This window comes from Solanum tuberosum, unplaced genomic scaffold, assembly GCF_000226075.1.
Source record: "Solanum tuberosum cultivar DM 1-3 516 R44 unplaced genomic scaffold, SolTub_3.0 scf00269, whole genome shotgun sequence".
In the NCBI taxonomy this organism is placed as follows: Eukaryota; Viridiplantae; Streptophyta; class Magnoliopsida; order Solanales; family Solanaceae; genus Solanum; species Solanum tuberosum.
The window spans coordinates 119,676-140,300 of NW_006239191.1; the positions used below are offsets into that span (position 1 = coordinate 119,676).

A 20,625-nucleotide genomic window follows, 5' to 3' on the forward strand; every position below is an offset into this window, starting at 1 on the left:
AATTGTTATCCTAATAATTATACTAATTTCAATTATCAAATGATTTTCAACAATACGGAAGAACTCTTCAGTAACACAAAAGGTGGGAGAGATTTAAGGACCTCAGAAGATTAACGTCATGTTTGGAAAGGCCCACCCTGCTAATTGGATTTGGTGTAATTGGTGCAATTACATTATTTGTCATGTTTTGTTGGGCATGTAATTACCTGGTCAGCAGGTAATTGAGTGTAATTGGCAGGGTGTAATTACACTCTTCAATTCACAAGGAAGGTTGTGAATTGATGATGATTACACGGTGTAATTACAAGCTGATTACTTTTTAATTTCTTCCTTTTATTTTTGTTTTAATTTTTTCATTTTAATGTATTTTTTATTTTTATTATTTTAATATTTTTTTGGTTTTTATTTTCTAATATTTTTAAAAATATTTTTTTATATTTCATTTCCTTCTTATTCTCAACCTTTACTTCATGTGATTCTATGCAATTTTTTGTATCTTCTAAAAAAATCATTAGTATAATCTAAATTTTTTAATTAAAGTTGAATTCATTATTGAATAAAGTTATGGACTTAAATTTTCCTTTTCTTCTAAATCATATTTATGTATGTTCAGTTGAAATTTGACAGAAGAGTATTATGTCAATTTTTTTTATTTTTTTATTTAGAACTTATGTTATATTTTCAATTTAATTTGTTTTAGGAGTATTGACTCGATATTTTACATTACAAGCTGTTTTTTAAAGTTAGACTTGATAGATTATCTTTTTGTCAAATGTTTTATAATTTATGACATTATATTTATAATATGGATCTTTTTGTCCAACATGCATTTCATTATGTTCATAGAAATGATGTACTTTTAGTTTTTATGATTAATTTAATTAAAATATACTACATTAAAAAATATAAATCAATTGTTTTTTTATAATATAAATTAAGAACATATGTTTATTAATTAATATAGGTGAAATGATCTGATGGACCCCTATACTTGTATGAGTTTGTATTATGGACTCTTCTACTTATTAACCATTTATCAATTAAACTCTTAAACTCATTAAAACACAATATATCAAACCCCTCTGACCATTTACCATGTTATGTGGCATTAAGATGAATGAGTTGGCGAGAGAATGTAACCACACGCATATAAAGGCAAGTGAAGAACATATTTAAATTTTAAAAATATAAAATAATATTTTTTTTAAAAAATAATCTTCTTTTCCCACCCCCGCCACCCCAATCCCCGTTTTCAGCCATTCCTCATCACGATATCTGCCCAAACCCCCTTTATCAGCCCACTCCGCCACCCCAATCCCCGTTTCCAGCCATTCCTCATCCCGATATCTGCCCAAACCCCCTTTATCAGCCATCCATCACCCCCATATTTACCCTAATCCCCTTTATTAGACATCCCCAAAGCCATCCCTACCCCCATATCTGCCCTAACCCACTTTTTCAGCCATCCCCAACCTCATATCCGCCCCAACCCCCTTTTTCAGGCTTCAGCTATCCCACATTCCATCTTTGCCTCAACTCCCTTTTTCAGTCACCCTCACCCTATTAGTAGACCCAATGCTTTTTTTTTCTTTTTCATTTTAATTTCACCAAATACCACCATTATAGAGTAAAATTTTCAAACGGCTTACAAAGGAAGAAAAGAAAAGGAAACAAAGGAAGATAAATTTAGATCTAATTTAAGATTCAAGATTATTTTTTTCAAGACTTTCATTTTCAATGTCCCTCTTCTTTCTTTTGTTTTTGTATGAAGACAAGTTTAAATTGAAGAAAAAGAGACTATGAGGGTGTAGGTGATGGTGGTTGTTGGTCGGGAGAGGTGGACGGAAGACATAAGTTGGAGGAAGATGAGAGAAACAAGAATTTTACTTTAAAGATTATTTTACCTTTTATTTAATATTTTGATTAATAATTTTTTTAAATAGTTAATGAAGATAACTATGACGTGTTATTAATCTATGTGACATGGATTTGACATGTCATCCATTTAAGGGAGAGTGGGCTACACACATAATAGGGGTTTAAAAATCATCTTTTGATTGAGTTTAGAGTAATTTTCCTAGACAGTCACCCATGTTTGAGAAATTACATAAGAATATCACTTATGTTTGTTTTAGGACCACAATATCACCTAACTTTACCTCTTTTTCCCAAAATATAATTGCCACAAAAAAAACATTATTTCTCTCCTAATAGGATGCCATGTCACATTATTCCTTTTTTATTATTAATATTTTTTAATTCCTTTTTTATTATTAACATTTTTTAATTCTTTTTTTATTATTAACATTTTTTTTAATTTTTTAAGAACATTATATCCTTTGTAGTTTGACAATATGGTTACCTTATTACTCTAATGAATTAAAATATCAACAAAAAGGGAGTCCGAAGTCAAAAAGGGTCATTTTTTTCCTTCAAAAAAACAAAAAAGGGCACATCAAAAAAAAAATTAACCAAAAAGGGCAAAAATCACTCCTGACGGAGCAATTTTCTTCTGACAAAAAAATTGACGTACGTTCCGTTAAAAGAAATAAAAAATCGCTGCCTTAGCAGCGATTTTCTCAAAAAAAAAATCATTATTTCTTTAAAATCACTGCTACAGCAGCGTTTTTATATTTAAAAAAAAAAACTATTTTTGTTAAGGAATTAAAAAAAAAAAAACATAAAGAACAAGTTTTAAATTACATAAATTTCCGGCGGCAGCCATTTAAAAAAAAAACAAGTTTTTTAAAGAAAAAATCGTTGCCGAGGCAGCGGTTTTCAGTTTTAATTTTTTTTTTTAATTTTCATTTAAATCACTGAAAGGGTAAAGATTTTTTTAAACAAAGCTTTTTATGAAAATTGCTGGCTTCACTTTTAATTTTTATTAAATTCTCTGCAAGGGTAGGATTTTTTATTTTTTAAAATTTAATTTCTTAAACAAAATCGAACTTTTTTTTAAAAAAAATATTAAACAAAATTGCTGCGATTTTACTTTTAATTTTATTTTTATATAAAAATGCTGCTATAGCAGCGATTTTAAAGAAAAAATATTCTTTTGAGAAAATCTTTGCGAAGGCAGCTGATTTTTATTTCTTTGAGCGGAATGACGTCAATTTTTGTCAGAACAAAATCGCTCCGTCAGGAGCGATTTTGCCCTTTTGGTTTTTTTTATGTGCCGTTTTTGTTTTTTAAAGAAAAAATGTTGTCCTTTTGGCTCCGAACTCAACAAAAAGGTGCCATTGCCAATTAGTGCCCATATAAAAACATTATCTCGCTTGAAAAACTGGAGGAAGCCACATATTTTCTTGAAGAATCGAAGGAGCTCATATTTGGATTTGCCGCCTAATCCCCCAAAACTAGGGTAGAAATTTTTAGGCTATGTAATTTTTTTTTACTAGGTAATATGTGTTGTCTACATATTTTTAAAAAAATGTTAATAATAAAAAAGGAATAATGTGACATGGCATCCTATTAGGAGAGAGATAATGTTTTTTTTGTGTCAAGTATATTTTGAGGAAAAGAGGTAAAGTTGGGTGATATTATGGTCCTAAAACAAACATAAGTGATATTCCTAGGTAATTTTCCAAACATGGGTGACTATCTAGGGAAATTACTCTTGAGTTTAAGGGTTTAGATGGTAAAGAGTTAAGTAGAAGGATCTACAATACAAACGTATACAAGTACAAGGGTCCATTAGATCATTTCGCTATTAATATATTTTCAAGAGACAATATATATCTTAAATATTTAATTTAATATTATTTATAAAGGTCCTTATTTGTCTAATATAAATTTTTAATTTTAAATAATTAGTTTTTATTTTAAAAATTCAATATAACCTTATGATTACACTTGTCCAACCAAAGAGGACATTTGTAATTACATTGGGGCAAACAAACAATTCAACATAATTACTAGGTTGTGTAATTACTTACTATCCTAATAATTACACCAATTCAAATTACCAGTGACTTTCCAAACAGACCCAATCTTACCGATAGTCAATAGATTAACCTGTGAACTTTTATAAAGTGATGGTTCCATTAATTAGTGCGGAAGGAACTTCAAGCTGGGTCAGCTAAACCTAAGTAATAAGTAGGCAATGAAGGAGGATTGTAGCAAGGAGTTTTTTAACATCTTAACGTTATGAAAATGCAACCAATTGCAGTAAACAGTAAGCACTGGACAGTTGAATCTAGCAAGCACTTAATGATGAAGCCAGATTGAAGGAGTTCGAAAAAGTTTATTTACTGCAGCAATCCATAGTGACAGGAATTACAGAGGTTCAACATGACGGTACACAATACACACATCAACATATTCAATGTTCACGATAAGATAGAAGTTTGATCAGACATCAAGCTTAGAAAACAGACAATTAATTTATCATAAGTTTTCAGCTTTGCCAGTAAGGAGTTCTGAACATTGTGAAATTAGTCTTCTGCTTTCTTCACAACAGTAACAGGGCACGTAGCATTATTCACCACATAGTTGCTTACACTGCCCATAATAGCCCTGTAAAGATACAAAAGGAGGAAAAACTATAAGTTAGACTATTCCCTTTATTTTGAGCTGATGTAGTAATGCAAATTGCTAAATGATTATGAGAATTTTGCTGAAATTGCACTTGAGTAATATCTCCAGACAGATTCCAAGTTTACTCGTGCCATGTAAATACATATGGAATCTGCTTGCAAGAACATATTGGTAGCTTTGTCAAGGAATAAATGCAACCAAAGCTTCAGTTCTCCGCAATAGTTGCAAAAGAAAAGGCAGTGAAGTAACTGATTTCCACTTTGATTTAATATACAACAGGATATTCAGTCGCAAAACGAATTCTACAAAAAGATCAGACCTCTTGATCTTTCCAAGTCCTCTGTTCCCTATGACCAGACAGCTCAAGGGAGTTTTGTCAATTGCTTCACATAACTTCTCTCGGGCATCTCCCCAGAAAATTTTCATGACTACTGTAATCTGCTAACAAAAAGTAATCTTGTAAGAATACTTGATCTAGTATGCTTCCTGAGAAACACTGGATCTCATAAAAGAAGAGAAAATATCACCTCCATTTGCCTAGCGGCAAGGGTTATCATTTGCAATGTTTCAGGGTCAGGGTTAACCCCATACCTCTTCATTGTGTGACCATCACATATCTCAGATAAAGGAATTAAAGCTGCAACAAAAAAATAAATCTCAAAAGATGTATCAGAAGATGGAATCTCACTAATCAAATATCACATATTTTACCAGTAACACAAACCCAAGGTGACATGCTTTCACTACTACGATTCTAACGAAACTACTATAACTCTTGCACCTAGACACATCAAAAAATTTATTCGTAAATAAAGATGGGTGCAAGCATGAATTAGATGATTCTAGATATGCAATGCTCAACCCAGTAAAAGATTAAACACTTTGGGTGTGTTCCAATTTTCTCATGTTGGGTTGGTCAAATTCCTTGGAAAGCATTTTCTTTAGGAAAATAAGTTCCTCAAAAATAAGAAAAATGACTTCCTTAAGACGTAATTGTTGAGACTTCACATCACTACATACTCCTAATGCAATCTAGTTTCCTATCCCCTCTAACAACCAAGATGAAATTCCCAAAATAAATACTTGTAATGCCTCTATATGATACGGATTGGATTCTCTATGAAACTCAAAAAACATGAGCTGCATCTTCAATCCTGATGATGAAACTCTGCGTACGTATTAAAATTCTGTTCTTTAATGAAATATAAAAAACTCCCCATACATAGACATGTGATTTAACCCTTTCCATTCACCAGAGTTCCCATGTCTGTGACATCTAACCAACAAGGGCAAACAAACAGATATATTTCTAGGTACATCACCATAGAGAAATAAACCTATCTGAACTTCTATAGCACTATGAACAAGAACTAGTAGCTACAAAAAGCCGCCACTCAAACAGATTAAGAATATAGCAGGACACAACAAAGATTGTAATCTACTCAGGGGCGGAACTAGAAGCCCATATACGTGTTCGCCAAACAAATAGCTTTTGCTCAAGCAGTGTATCTAGATTAAGAAAGTCATTAAATATGTACAAATATTAAATTTAGAACTAAATTATTAACAATCCAAGTAGTCATTCCAGAATTCATCCGAACCCAAAACGTTGAAATTCTAACTCTGCCTCTTTATCTACTTAAGTATATTCAGCTTGATGATATCCAATAGAAAAATGGCTCATAGGATATGACCTAGATGATCAATTCCTATTTCACCTGAGTGACGATCTATCGCAATCCTCCTCCTTTACCTAGACCGGTGTACTTTGCAAAGCCCACATAGAACAAGTTTAGATGACCAAAATAACATATACATATATGAGCTTAGATGGATTCCAAAATTGATTTATTGGGGTTTGATTAGATAAATGTAGAGATGGGGAAAAAGAAATTAATGGAAGAGATGATGTCATACGAGAACCAGTAGCCTCCCAGAGCTGCATCTCGCCTTCTTCATAGTGTCCTTCAGGGCGAACAGTAACGAGAATAAGATGATCCCCTTTACGAAGAATGTTATCAATGGCCCATTTCAGAGCTTTGTTGCTGCATGCTGAGAAATCGACTGCTACCCCAACAAATCTACCACCTCCTTCCATACCTTCAACTCCAAGATTTTGCTTTGGTTAAACAATTTTTGAAAAATCAATAGTGATAGAGAGAGCAATTGGGTCAGGACTACTTCAAAATGGAATGATGAAGAAGAAGAAATAAGAGGAAAAGTACTCAAGTAGTGCGATGTTGATTTGTCAGATGGTGTATTTGGTACCACATGTAAAGCCAAAATGCGGTTGTTAGGACCCACTTTTATGGCTCATGAAATTTCCACTCCCTCTTTCTTTCTTTCTTTTTTTTTTTTTTTTTTTTTTTTTTTTTTTTTTTTTTTTGTATTTTCGTCTTCCATACATATATGAAAATTTGATTAAATTTAAATTGGCATTGTGAAATTCCACCTTGAGAGTCAAACACTTTGTAAAAAAAGCGATTTCATATTTAGGAGAACTCAAACCCAGAAAGATAAGTACTTTTTTGACGCAACGACATCTATTCATCAAGTTTTGTTTTAGTAACAAATAGGAAAAGCTAATTCAATTACTGTTGCCTTTGCTAACAATGAACATTAATTTTCCAAAATTTATCACTCCAAATCTTCAACTATTTATTTTTACGTAAAACGGAGAGTTTTGATTGATTGTATGAATAATTTATTGGTAAGAGATTTATTTCTTTCCAATTTTCTTTTTTCTTTGCCCTCGATATCTTTATCAAACATATTTATTGTTTACTTTCTCTAATTGATATACACATATTATTTGTTAATTATATACGATTATATATATATCTGTATACATATATACATACATATATATTATATCTTGATCGTCTATTTTAAATTTAATCAATTGAATGAAGGACTCTTTAGGTTAGTTTTCATTTTTTTTTTAAAAGTATCTATGATTACATAGAGTAACAAGTTTGTTTAGAGCTTGTTTTAAGTTAAAATAATTTTTAGTTACTTTTATTGTGTTTAGATAAAATAAAAAATTCTTATAAGTAATTATTCTTAAACTAATATAATAAAAATAATCATAAATTATAATTTCTAATTTCTAATTTTTAACTTATAAAACATAAATTACAAGTTTATCCAACCAGACCAGTATTGAAACCCGACAAAGAGAAAGAGTCCATGTTGACTTTGAAAGTCAAATATAAATATGTTGTTGTCTTGTACAGATTTAAATCTAAACTAATCTAATTTGATTTATTTGAAGGTGACTAATAATATAAATTAAGAGATTAAATTCTTCAATTATTTTTGTCGGTTGTAATTTTTCAAAATAGACGTGATAGAAAGTGACCACAATATTTGTATTCCACAATAAGAAATTTCAAAGACTAAGAGACCGTTTGGATTGACTTAAAAAAGTAACTTTTAAGTCAAAAATAAAAAAGTCAAATTGAAATGACTTTTAAGTGAAAAAATAAAAAGTAGAGGGAGACTTACTTTTAGTTTTTGACTAATTTTAAGTCATTTTCAACTTATTTTAAGATATTTTTTTACCTTGCCAAACACTTCCCAACTTATTTTAAGTCATTTTTGACTTATTTTAAATTATATTTTATATTTTTCAAACACTTTCAAAAGTTCAAAACTGACTTAAAAATAGGTTTGATCAACTTTTAAGTCAATCAAAACACCTTCTAATTCATTTATTGTAATAGATTTTAACAGCTTGACTTTGACATTTCAAAACAGAAGAAAAAAAGAAAGAAAAAAGTCAAATTGGCACAGATTTTTATCCTATTGTAAAATATTACTAGTATATGTACCTCCACAATTTCGCTGAGAGCGTTAGAGAATTGTTTTTATAAATATTAGTATTACCTTATTTATTTGATCATATTGAATTTATTGTTATTTTTATATCAATTGTATAATTTAAATAATTTAATTTACTACAGTACAAAAAAATTAGACTTATATAACAGATATTAATTTTTATTTGGAGAATTATAGAATACAGCAAATATAGGTTTTGTATTTATGATACATAATTATAGTTATAAAATATTATCCTATGTGTTTATGGTATATAATTATAGTTATAAAACATTGTCATTCGCAATTATATTATCAAATCTGTAGCAAATACACCCACATACGTATAATACCGTATAAATCACGCTCCCTAAATCCTATTCTCTTCCAGTTTTCTCTTCTTTTCTGCAAATCAGTTCATAACGTATAGTTCCTTTCCAAATAAAATCTCATTTTAATGTGAATCTCCAACAAATTTTGAATCTTATACAATCATATAACTTCTATTTAGTAGTTTTGAATTTGTATCTTTTGAGTTAATCTCATTTTTTCTTAATTTTAGTTTGTATTACTTGTGTTAATCTCATTTTTTTCATATTTGGGTAGAGTTAACCAAAAGGAATTCTTTAAAGTCAATAGTTTAGTGAAAGACCAAAAAAGGTTTACAAGAGGAATTCCACGTTCAATTTTTTAATTATCGTCCGTTTTTTTTATCCGGATGTATTTGTAACTAGTATTATGTATTTCTATTTAAATGTATGTATTAAACATAGTACAAATGAAAAACAATATTCTCGGATGTATTCATAATCACAGCTTGTATTTGTATTCAAAGGCATGTGCCTTTGCTATTCAAATATAATACCACATTGTATTCAATTATAACTGTACTCAACTGTAACCACCATTTGTATTCATTTCAATTTAAGCAACAATTGTATTCAAATTGACCACAATGTATTTGTATTTTGTAAGTAAAGTAACAGTTGTACTTATAATAAACTGGCCATATTGTATTCATGTTGAAATATATGCAGAAAGATACATTTCATGTCAATAGTGAGCAATTGGGATGCCTTAGACTTTGAAGAATTTCGATGATAATTGGGCCATCGTGAATAGATTGACTAGATCAGAACACTTTGTACTGGTTCTGAGTACCTATAATTTTGAGAGGCTAGTTATGATCTACATTCGAAAGATTGTTCATTTGTACAGTTTGTCTATTTCCATCATTTTAAATCTAGATAATCAGTTTACATCGCATTTTTAAAGGTCTATACAGTAGGAATTGGGTACTCGGATGAAGCTTAGTATAACTTTCCATCCTCAGATAAATGACTAGTCTGAACGGACTATTCAGGTGCTAGAGAACTTGCTTCGAGCATGTAGTATTGATAGCAGTTCTGACCTTTGACAAAGTTTTCTTACAATAGCACTTATGATTCCAACATTCAGATAATGTCATTTGACGTCTTGATTTTTTCCTCCCCAACCACCCACCCAATGGCCCCAACCCTTGACCATTCTACCCTAACTACCCTGAGCTCCCACTCTCACCTCATCCCACCTCATAGTGTTTTGTTAGATTACATAAAACCACTCTTGGAATAATATGTTTTTTGCTTACTTACCGAGCACTAGAAAATAAATAAGAAATTCACTCATTTTTCTAGGAAAGCATTTTCCGCCCTACCAAACACACTGATTTTGTTCAGGATACTGATAAGTTCAAAGTAAAGCAACTTCCACCCAACTGCAATGACATCCTTTTGTCACTTGACCACGTTTTATGTGAATTCTAATTTCCAACGAGATTTAACCATTGAATGAAGAGGAGTGAGCTGTCCAACTGGGTTTCAAATTGTTAACTCAAGAACAATTTGAGGCGTCTTGGGTTTGCATTAGTTATTCGAGGACAGTGTGCAAAATTAATTTGGCGACATTCTTCTGAAAGTCTCAGCATTTGTTGAAGAGAGATCATTCCCCAATTTTTAGCCGCCTAATAGAAATGCCAAAAATTAAGATGGTCACCAGTACATTTTAGTACTTGTAAATGTTGCAATGAATAAGGGATAATCAATTAGTTAACATAATGCAAGTTAGTGTAAAATGACTATGTTTTCAACTAGCCTTTTAGCTTCACAGCAACCAATCATCCTTTCTATACTGAAGAGGGTATCTCCAAAATGCATCTGTTTCCAAATTCAACAAAATTTACATGATTTATGTTGTTACAAGCACCTTGTTTAGAGCATAACACCGCTTTGTTAATTTGATTCAAGACTCGGGACTAACATAGATGATAAAGATGGAGGGTTATTTTTACCTCAGGCAGAACATGTATTTATTTTGTATGTCTAAGATTTTGGCAATATATTTCTTTCAAATCCCAAATCTCATCTTAATGAAGCTGGCAGAGCCTCTATCAACTATCATATTTGAGATGCAAGTAATGGTTCAAAGTTTATTCACACTTCATTGCGCGGGTGATCTCCCATGCAATTGTGTCATGATCTTGATCCATAAGTCCAACTTTTTTCCTGCAGTTCACCAATGCAACTTTGAATGTTTCATGCTCAAGGGATGATGGGTACATTATCTGCTCTTCCTGATATGTCAAATCCATGAAATGAAAAATGTTAAGAGGAGAAATGAGCACTTCTTCATGCTATCAAACATCAAACACAGTTCCCATCAAAGGTCAATCATTACTCGTTCTATAAAGAAATCTGCAGCAGATACTTTGTTCTTTGAAGAAACATGTATACAGTAGCCAAAGTATGATAAAATTCTGGAGACTACGTATGGAATATTTTAATTGCCTGTCTATGGCACTCACAAATTGGAAAAATAATAATCAAAGTAGTTAAATTTCACCATTTACTTAAAATTTGTGGCAAGTGAAACAAATTTCTCATGAAAGAAATCAGCTGGTATATATATCGGAATAATTCAGAAAATTATCGAATTAATAATCCAAATTCCAGTTTTCATGTCAGGTAGTTGGGTTTACCTCTGGTAGTTCGCAGAATTCATCAGGAGTTATTTGCAGCAACTCCACAGCTGTTTGACCAGTACACCAAGCAAAGAGTTTTCCACTCTCATCTGCAAGAGTTATTTTTAAATGGAAATTCCGTGCTAGTTCTGCATTGCATTTACGTTGACAGAAGTTGCACTTGAGGTCTTCACTGGAACCATCATCAAGAAAGTAACCACAAGATGTATGTGATAGTCTCGCAGTTACATGACAATGTTCAATTTGATCCAGCCAGACTCTACATACCTGGAATACAAACAACACAACCATAACTGAAAATGCAGATTCTCCAATCACTTCAGTGCTGCGTAAGTAGCTAATGACAACAGAATAGAGAATCAATGAGACTCTAATAAGTAATGTTAATTGTGTAGGGTCCTTATAGTTATAGTCTAATATAGTGATTATACTAATATTGTTTGTTTGATATTTATGTATGACTAAAAATTAAAATAGTAAATTATTTTATTCTTAATGGGTTATCGGTTAACCTAGTAAACCAATATTAAAAAACCAATATCAAACCGATAACCCAATAACCCAATAACAATAAACCAATAACGCTTTTTTCGGTTCGGTTTATCAGTCGGTTAGGTTTTTGCACACCCCTACTAACATGTGGACATCTAACGGGTGGAGCTTGAATTTTAGAAGACATTTCAATGATTGGGAGGTTCAAAGAGTGGCTGATTTCTTCAGCAAACTTGATCGATTTCCTGGGGTTCAAACTGGTGAAGATCTTCTGTGGTGGCAGGTTAACTAAGGCATTTTAAGGTCAATGTTGCCTACAAAATTATGAACCAGCGCAAAGGAGATTCGAGTATCAGAGTTGAGCGGATAGGCGACGGGAGGATGGGGGGAAGTGTAAAGACAAGACGAAAGCAAGAGTTCCGGCCTTTACCTTTCAAATAGAAGAGGGGTAGTCGCAGCAGGAGAAGCACCCCTAAACCCCTGAGATCACTTGACCCCGACCAGTCAATCTCCTGTCATTGCTATCTCATGCGCGAAGGGTTGCTCATGCTTCCCAAAAAGCAAACTGGCCATGGAAGCAGATTTGGAGGATAAAATTTCCCCTCAAGGTATCACTTTTTGTATGGTTACTAGCAAAGGAGGCCACTTTAACAGTGGACAACTTGATGAGCAGAGGTATGACATTGTGCTCAAGATGGTTCCTGTGTAAAGAAACAGCTGAGACAGTCAACCATCTATTTCTGTGTTGTCCATACACAACTCATTTGTGGAGAATCACCTAAACCTTAAAGGAATAGCAGAGAACCTGGCAAGGTCACAGAGGCTCTAAGCAGCTGGGAGGGAACATGTTCACATGCTAAGGATAGGAGTAGATGGAGAATTTTGTCCCAGCTTGTATCTGGTGGACAATCTGGGAAGAGAGGAATTCCATATGTTTTAAGAGCTTAGACAATGGTGCATTGGTGTGCAGAAGATCAAGTTGAACTTCATCTTACTGCTATGTTTTTGGTGTAATCAAATTTACTCTAAATGATATTGTGTCTATTATAGATGTTCTAGATTCTTTATAGCTAGAGAGGGAAGACATTAGAGCTCCATTGTAAATAGGTTTCGGTACTACCCAAGTACTGCTTTGATCCCTGATATACTACAAAGTTAGTGATTTCAAAAAATCCTAGCCCTTTACAGAGAGATCTTGAACATGAATGACAATGTTCAAAGCAAGAGAACATACACGAGTACCAGTAGGCTCGGCTGATAAATCAGAAAGGCAGGATAACTTGTGAAGACAAGATGAGTTAAGCAGCGCCGGTAAGCAGCTAATATTAATAAATGAAGCTCCAACGTCATTCTCAACCCACCGCAATTCTAGGCTGTCAAAATAGAAAGAGTGGCACGGTAAGATGATCAAGCTGTTAAAACAGATGGTTAAGTTATTTTTTCCCCAATCTTTTTTTTATATAAAATCCATGGAAGATGAAGTTATATATATAAGTTAACATCTATGAAGATTGCATATAATCAGAACATTCACCTTTTTCCTGTACCCACAGAACACATCAAACCAGATATGTAAATAGTGTGCCCCAGTCCTAGTCTCCCAAGTGACCTGCAAGGGAAATATTTCTGTGAATTTTTTTTTCACAGTGATTGATCAAAGAAAATGCCTGTAACTTATTGGTTTGAGAGATATCTTTTTTCAAATTGATTGATCAAAGAGAATAGCATGTGACTTTAAGGTTTGAGAAAAATATTCCTACCAGGATCGAGCAAAATGTAGTCTTGCCCAAACTGCACCAGTTACATCTTGAATCTTAACAGAAAGTACTGGCTCTTGAGTACTTGTGATGTCAGAAACAATACCGTAGAGGCTTATTCCAGTCATCTTCTCCCGAAGATCAACAACAAATGACTGCAGACTTTAAAGATGTAAGATGTCAATAACAAATGCAACTGCATAATAGTGAGCAATGGTGTACAACAAAAAGACCATCCAGATTATTTTATCACCAACAAACATGATTACAGACTATTCAAACTGTTCACTTTAGAGAATGCTTTGTAAGAACCAAGGTAAACACAAAAGGTTCTAAAACTTCATTTACACTTCTATGCAGTGCATCAAAAAGCATATAAAACTCTATGTATAAGAAACAGACATTAATTGATTTTTTTGTGAAATCTTAATACGAACAGAAAAATAGCTTGGCATAAATAACAAATACACAGTCAAGTCAGAAGCAGTGGCATCACCCTCAAAGGATGTAAGAACCCTATCTTGAAAGATAAAAAGGCATGCAAACGAAACATCTTATGGTGGAGGTGAATGAACTAGTATGTCAATCAATGTGATTAAAAGTCAGAAACATCTTAAAAAGAGCCTTCTTTTTTTTAATTTTGAAATTCAGAGCTAAATGCAAGGAAGATATAAATTCCAAAAATCTATATATCTATAGCATCTGATAACAGAAAGTTAAGGAGCACAGGCTTACTCGGAAAGGATAATTACTGAAGTCAATAGAACCTTGAGAATCACAAGGCAAGAAAACCTGGGAGACTACAAGTCCCTGACTTTGATCCAAAGCTCTTGATAGTTTTGGTCCTTTGTTATGGTTCTGTGTCAGTGCTAGGGATACCTGAGAAGACCCTGATCTAAGTTTTCATGCAGTTACGAAAATTAACATCTCTTACATTAATTATTCAGGACTTACTTGCTCCTCATTCTGAACAAAGGGCACCAGATATAGCTGTGTTGCAGTACCATATTCAAGGCAACATTCTTGAGATGTTTCAACAGCACTATCCGTTGAACTCGAGATATATGGTCTATCCAGGGCAAGCGTACTTCCCACACTGCATAGAACGAAGTTACAGCCAGGTACAAAAACAGGGAAAGAAAAAAGCAAACAAAGCAACAGAAAATAATTGAAGGGACATATGGTATTCTACCTGAATAGGTTTGCAAGCAGAACCTGCTCACCCCACAAAAGAAATTTTGAACTGACACCTTCGTGATCAACAAGATCAATTTGCTTCCTCTGCAAACTACCATACTTCCCTTGAACCTCCAGAGAAGTAATAGATTTAATCCTATAGTCATTTGGGACTAGGGTACATCAATAATGTAGCAAAATGCACAACAACAATACCAGATGTGGAATACTAGACCTATAATTGAATTGTTAATAGTCATATGGCAGGAGGACGCACCCTCCACGTAATGAATAGGAGACCCCCCGATTGACATCACTGAGAGAAATGGCAGAGAAGTTATCTTCACAAAATTGTGCTAAAAGCAACATCGCATCATCATTTTGGTCCTACATTTCAAATAAGAATCACGTTTTTGCCTGTAAATTAGGACATTGGAATATGGCAACCAAATCATAGGAGTAATTCAAGAATATTTCCTTTTATTTATTTTAATTTATTCCCTTTTATTGAATCCTTGTAATTGTATAAATACCTTGTATATTCATGAATAGAGAAACAAGTTCTTCCATACAATTACAGTATTAAAGTTCCAAATCGATTTTTTTTAGCATGAGTAATTAATCTGATTCATATTTTCTAGTTGACATATTTTAATTCTAATGAGTTATATAAAAAGAAATATAGACCTATGAAGTTCTTTATTAAAAAAATAAATATATAGACCTATGAAGTAAGAATATAAAAATAAATAACAGATTTCAAATTAAAAAAGAAAAGTGAATGGCAAGTTAGACTGCTAGAGCAACAAAACATGATTCTAGAAGTTGTAACTTGATGTTTAAAAAAAAATGTCATTGCTTTCGTTTGCTTGATGCAATGCCTGAAAACTCGAGAAAGAATGAAAAAGAATGTGAAATTTGATTTATCCATAGCCCTTCAACCCTTGTTTTCGTGAGAATAGAGAGCTTAGTAGGAGGAAGAAAAGAGAGTATACAGTACAAGTTTTCTTTTCTTGTTATACTATATAAAAGTACAAGTTTTCTTATGAGAAACGAAAAAAAGAAATTAACTAGAAAAATTTGGATTATATATGTAAATTACCCAAGATGTATATACATTCACTTTCAATTACATAAGAAATAGTCCTATAGATCTTGTCTTTTTTTTTCATTGAAGTATTCAATACTTTTTTGCAAAAAGGCATACTTTTTTATGATTAAAGGGGCCTAAAGAGGCCACTTCATTCGATTGGCCCTTGAACCAGCAATGCACAGAACCTACTGATCTCATCTTTTATCCTCCCTTCAAGCTGTTATACTAGCCCTAGCAGTAATCCAGCAAAATATCTGCTAAGTTATCAGATAGAAGGAGAAGGATGGTTACTGAGGTGCTGCTCTTTCACAACAGTTTGTTGTGAAAGACAATAAAAGACACACTATGCCTACAATGTCTAGAATATTAGTAAATCTTTGATAACAATGGAACATGAAACCAACTACCATTAAATGCTGAAGCACAAAAAAACACACAGATTTTGACACTACCTCGTCTAACAGTATCACAAGATATTCAGTTGGCAAAAGACGTGCATGACCTGAACCTCCAGTGGCAGTTCGGAGGCGGCATCCTGTGAGGAAAACTTCACGACCTTTCTTCAAAATACCATTCTTTGGATCCGCTAAGCTGTAGAATCTATTCTATCACAAATAAGATCTATGAAGAAGTCTGAGAAGTACAATAGCTAGAATAAATCATGCAGCAGCTGTTAAGTAGAACCAAAAGGACATGAAGGACAATTTTCAGAGGCAAAAAATGTTAGCTACGCCCTGGAATTTAAAACATCTTGGTTCTTTTACATACAACTTGAATTCTTATTATGTGGATATCAGATCACGTAAGTTATGTAGCATTGCCGTTAATGTTTGTGCTTAAGTCCTTATAATATATCAATATCAAGCAAAGTAAGGCCAAACACTACATTGGTATTATGTCAAATCATCGTTACCACATGAAGACTAGCAATCTTTTATTGAAAACAGATAAATCTTTTATACATACAACATTCATAAACCATTGTAGGTTAAGTACATTAATGAAGCTTGAGTTACACGACAGCATAACTTTATGGAATCTTATTTACACAACATGTTACACATCTACAGTATAGAGAGAGAGAGAGAGAAGAGGGTCTAAGTAAGTAATTTGAGCTAGAAAATGATACATAGTGGACAAGGAAACATTAAATTTGGTTATGAGGGTCAGGGTGGAAACATAATGAAATTTTAAAGAAGAGGATACGGATCAAGTAATGACTTTACAACAATAGCATACCTAGTGTGATCCCACAAGTGGGGGTTTGGGTAGGGTGGGGTGGGGTGCACGCAAACCTTATCCCTACCTTGTGAGAGGTAAAGAGACTATTTCCAATAAGTTAGCAAAATAATTTTTAATGAAGGGTCATCATAATTCAACTCTATCAGACAAAAAAGCTCAATACCTGCGGTGAAGATACAGATCTATTGTATTAGAACTCCAAAAATCACCCAGATGAAGCATATAAATGTTTGTTCCTGGAAGAAAACCAGCATATAATATTTGTTAAATACAATCTTAAGAGTGAGCCAATTACAAGAAAGCCAGTGTATGGAAAATGAACTGGATCAGAAACTCCACGCAGAAAAAGTGACTTTCTTTAATACAATATTTCCAAAACAATACACGGATTAAACTTGGCATATGTGTTCTTCTTATCATTATTTAATTAATAGAAGAACTGCTATTAAAATTTGAACACAATGCAAGTGATGCAAAAAGGGTTCTCCAAGAAATAAACACTTTTCAAGTGCAAAGACTTTAAGCATCATTTGCATAATACAAGTTTCATAATAGTAAAATAAAATCAAAGCATAGACAAGTGAAAGACATCTGAAGATGTAATAATTTATCAATCAAGGTACAACAGATTAAGACAGTTTATTCAAAATAGCACAAACGCAATATCCATGCATTATCACCTTATGAAATAAAATGTACATTGGTGGAACCAAACCTAAAAGCTCAAATGTACCTGGAAGGATGTAAGTGTCTATAATAACAGCTTCAATTACACTGTTCAAAGATAAAAACTTTTTCTCATATATGGAGTCAATGGTGACAGTATTAGGAAGCTTTGCCCTCTTGTGTTTCTTCTTCAACTGAAAAATACATTCTGACTGTTTCTTTGGAGCTCCACTCTTATTCAACTCATTCCAAGCCTGCATATCATTATTATTAAATCCCTAAAACATTTAAACTTCAAAATACAACTTCAACCTAGTATATTACTTATAGAACGACAAAAAAGAAAAAAGTATTCCCAAAAAAAAGTGACAACGTCCAGGGTACGAGCACAACCACATTTAGTTTCCGGTCTGAATTCAGAGATCATTTTCTTACTCCCCTAAGTTATGTGATACACTTTCCTTATTAGTGTGTCCCAAAAAAAGTACAGCTTTCTATATTTAGAAAGGATTTGAATTCAAACTTTTCACTTTACCCTTGATGAGGTATTTATAATCATTTGTTTGTTTTGGGTACAAAATGTCATTAGTCCAAATCATGTCACCCTACCTGTTATAGCTCCTTTGGACACTAAGAAGGGATCAATTGAGATCACTTCAAATTGGACATAACTTTTTATTTTTATCATTTTATTCTAGTATATGCATACAAAATATAGTGGAGTTAAGCCCTCTTAAACCTACCTACTGTGCTTGAATTTTTTCTTCTTAAGTGAATTAGGATAAAATAGATTCATTAAGTAACCTGCACAACAATGGGAATTTGACCTCCTGTGCTTATGAATCAAAGAAAAGAGGAGGTCAATTCAAAAGAAATGTTTAATTAATCAAATGGAGAGACTGATATTTCCAACAAAATTTACATATTTACAAGCAATAGTGACAGAGAGCGAGCAAATTACTGGATCACAAAGTTAATAAAGGAAAATATCAAAACACACAGACATAATACTACAGCTTTAAACTTATTCAGTTAACAAAATTCACCAAAAAATTGAGAAATTGTAATAAGAGGGAGAAGGTAGGAAAGAAGTTATGCCTGAAAGAGATCAGAGAGGAGAATGGCGGAGGTAACTCCAGAGGAATAAGCAATGCAAGTCTTGAGAATCCTTGAAGCAATCCATCTCCAACTAGGTCCCTTTGGATCATCTCCATTACCGTTACCGTCGGGATATAGAACAGACTTAGCGTATTCAATGAATTGAAGGAATGGGTCTTCTTCCTCTTCTACTGCTACTTCTCTTTCTCCTCCGCTACATTCTTGAGGTTTCCACTGGCGGCGCTCCACTTCCATGGCTGACGCCTTATGGTCGGTCATGCCTGATTTGAAATAGAGCTTCTCCGGTAAGTTTTTGAACTCGAAACCCTAATTTTTTATGTGGAAATGGCGGGTTCTCTTATAAGGGGATGACTTTAGCGCGGGAAAGTTCTGCAGATAGTAGTTGGGTCTTGTGGGGATGTTTTCGAACTCAGTGTGTTTGGCATGAAAGCAAAATACTTCTCACAAAAAATTGGGGCTCAAATTTGAATAAAATTTTAATTTTAATTTCAAATCATGATTTAAAATTTCAATTTCTCCAATCCAAAAAGTGAACTAAAAATTCCAAGTTATGACTTCAATTTTTTTTAAAACACTATAAAACTTGACCGGTAAATTTAAATTTTTACAAAAAAAATATTAGTGTAAAAAAATTGTATATTAAAAATAATTAGGTATTACTATTATTGATTTATTTGATGGTGAATTTTGTAGCATTAAGTGTACTTGAAAATTAATAATAATATATAATTGCAAACATGATGTATAAAAATAAACATGAAAATATTTAATTTATTAAGTGCAAAATCGGTTTCACCTCAACTTTGCTTTTAAAATCAAATTACCAACCTTCGCCATGGCAAAGCGCGGTCGAGGAAGGCCGAGGAAGGAGGACATTGATCATGAATCTTAGTTTACAAAGGACACACAAACTGATACTACATCTACCCAGCAAACAGGAGACAGAGCGGAGACGGAAAGGGGCATTTTCATGGAAGCAAACGAAATAGGTGTTTTCTCAACAACATCGAGCTCAAAGTTGAGGCACCTATGTGGGATTGTGGACTCAATGTAGATCGAAAGGCAGAGTTGAACTCTAAATCTAAATAAAAGGAGCTTGAAGGGGAAGAAGATAAGTTATCAGCTAAAACAATGACTGAAGAGATACTGGAACAAGGTATGTTAGGACAACAAATGGAAAAGAGTAAAGCGAACTGAGGCATAGACTATTCTATCTGCAAATAAAGAACGGCAGGTATAGCCCTCCATTTTATCCATCTAATTGTTACTAATGGTAAATGTAACATCCCGCCCTAGAAAGAGCTAATTATAGAAAGAACTAATTTGGAAAGAGCCAAATCTGAAAATTTTCAAGTTATGTTTAAGTTGTGAGTTTGGGTCAACTTCAAACGACCATAACTTTCAGCACATGATGAGTTAGCTGACCCATAAGATATCAAATGAAAGGTCTTGGAATCCTTTTTCCAACGCCACTGAGTTTTCTAATTTTTAAGTTCGGATGAGGAAGATATGATCATTTGAAAATCTACCTGTCCAGTTAAGGAAAGTTACTCGAATTTAAGAGGGGTATTTTGGTATTTTCCTTACCCAATCAAATTTAAGCGAATTTTGGTAATACTTAGGGGTCTAAACTGATTTGATTCAGTTTTGTAAATCCTAATTTATGCTAGGATTTTGAGAGGAGTTCAAGAAGAGGAGAAAAA

General features: G+C 32.9%; 2 protein-coding genes across 2 annotated transcripts; both read right to left on the minus strand.

Annotated features, from left to right (window-relative positions):
- Nucleotides 1-4,223: 4,223 nt before the first annotated feature.
- Nucleotides 4,224-6,774, minus strand: LOC102605897 (uncharacterized protein C167.05). The gene is made up of 4 exons (XM_006358141.2): nucleotides 6,454-6,774; nucleotides 5,064-5,173; nucleotides 4,856-4,974; nucleotides 4,224-4,515 (listed from the first exon to the last, which is right to left on the minus strand). Exons 1-4 carry the CDS (start codon nucleotides 6,632-6,634, stop codon nucleotides 4,434-4,436), a joined length of 492 nt encoding a protein of 163 aa, XP_006358203.1. The 5' UTR covers nucleotides 6,635-6,774; the 3' UTR covers nucleotides 4,224-4,433.
- Nucleotides 6,775-10,554: 3,780 nt separating this feature from the next.
- Nucleotides 10,555-19,313, minus strand: LOC102606238 (uncharacterized). The gene is made up of 13 exons (XM_006358142.2): nucleotides 18,902-19,313; nucleotides 17,871-18,057; nucleotides 17,301-17,373; nucleotides 16,348-16,495; nucleotides 15,080-15,189; nucleotides 14,819-14,959; nucleotides 14,581-14,722; nucleotides 14,362-14,505; nucleotides 13,630-13,781; nucleotides 13,404-13,478; nucleotides 13,104-13,242; nucleotides 11,375-11,644; nucleotides 10,555-10,969 (listed from the first exon to the last, which is right to left on the minus strand). The coding sequence occupies exons 1-13, from the start codon at nucleotides 19,178-19,180 to the stop codon at nucleotides 10,826-10,828; spliced, it is 2,004 nt and encodes a 667-aa protein (XP_006358204.1). The 5' UTR covers nucleotides 19,181-19,313; the 3' UTR covers nucleotides 10,555-10,825.
- Between the last annotated feature and the right edge of the window lie 1,312 nt (nucleotides 19,314-20,625).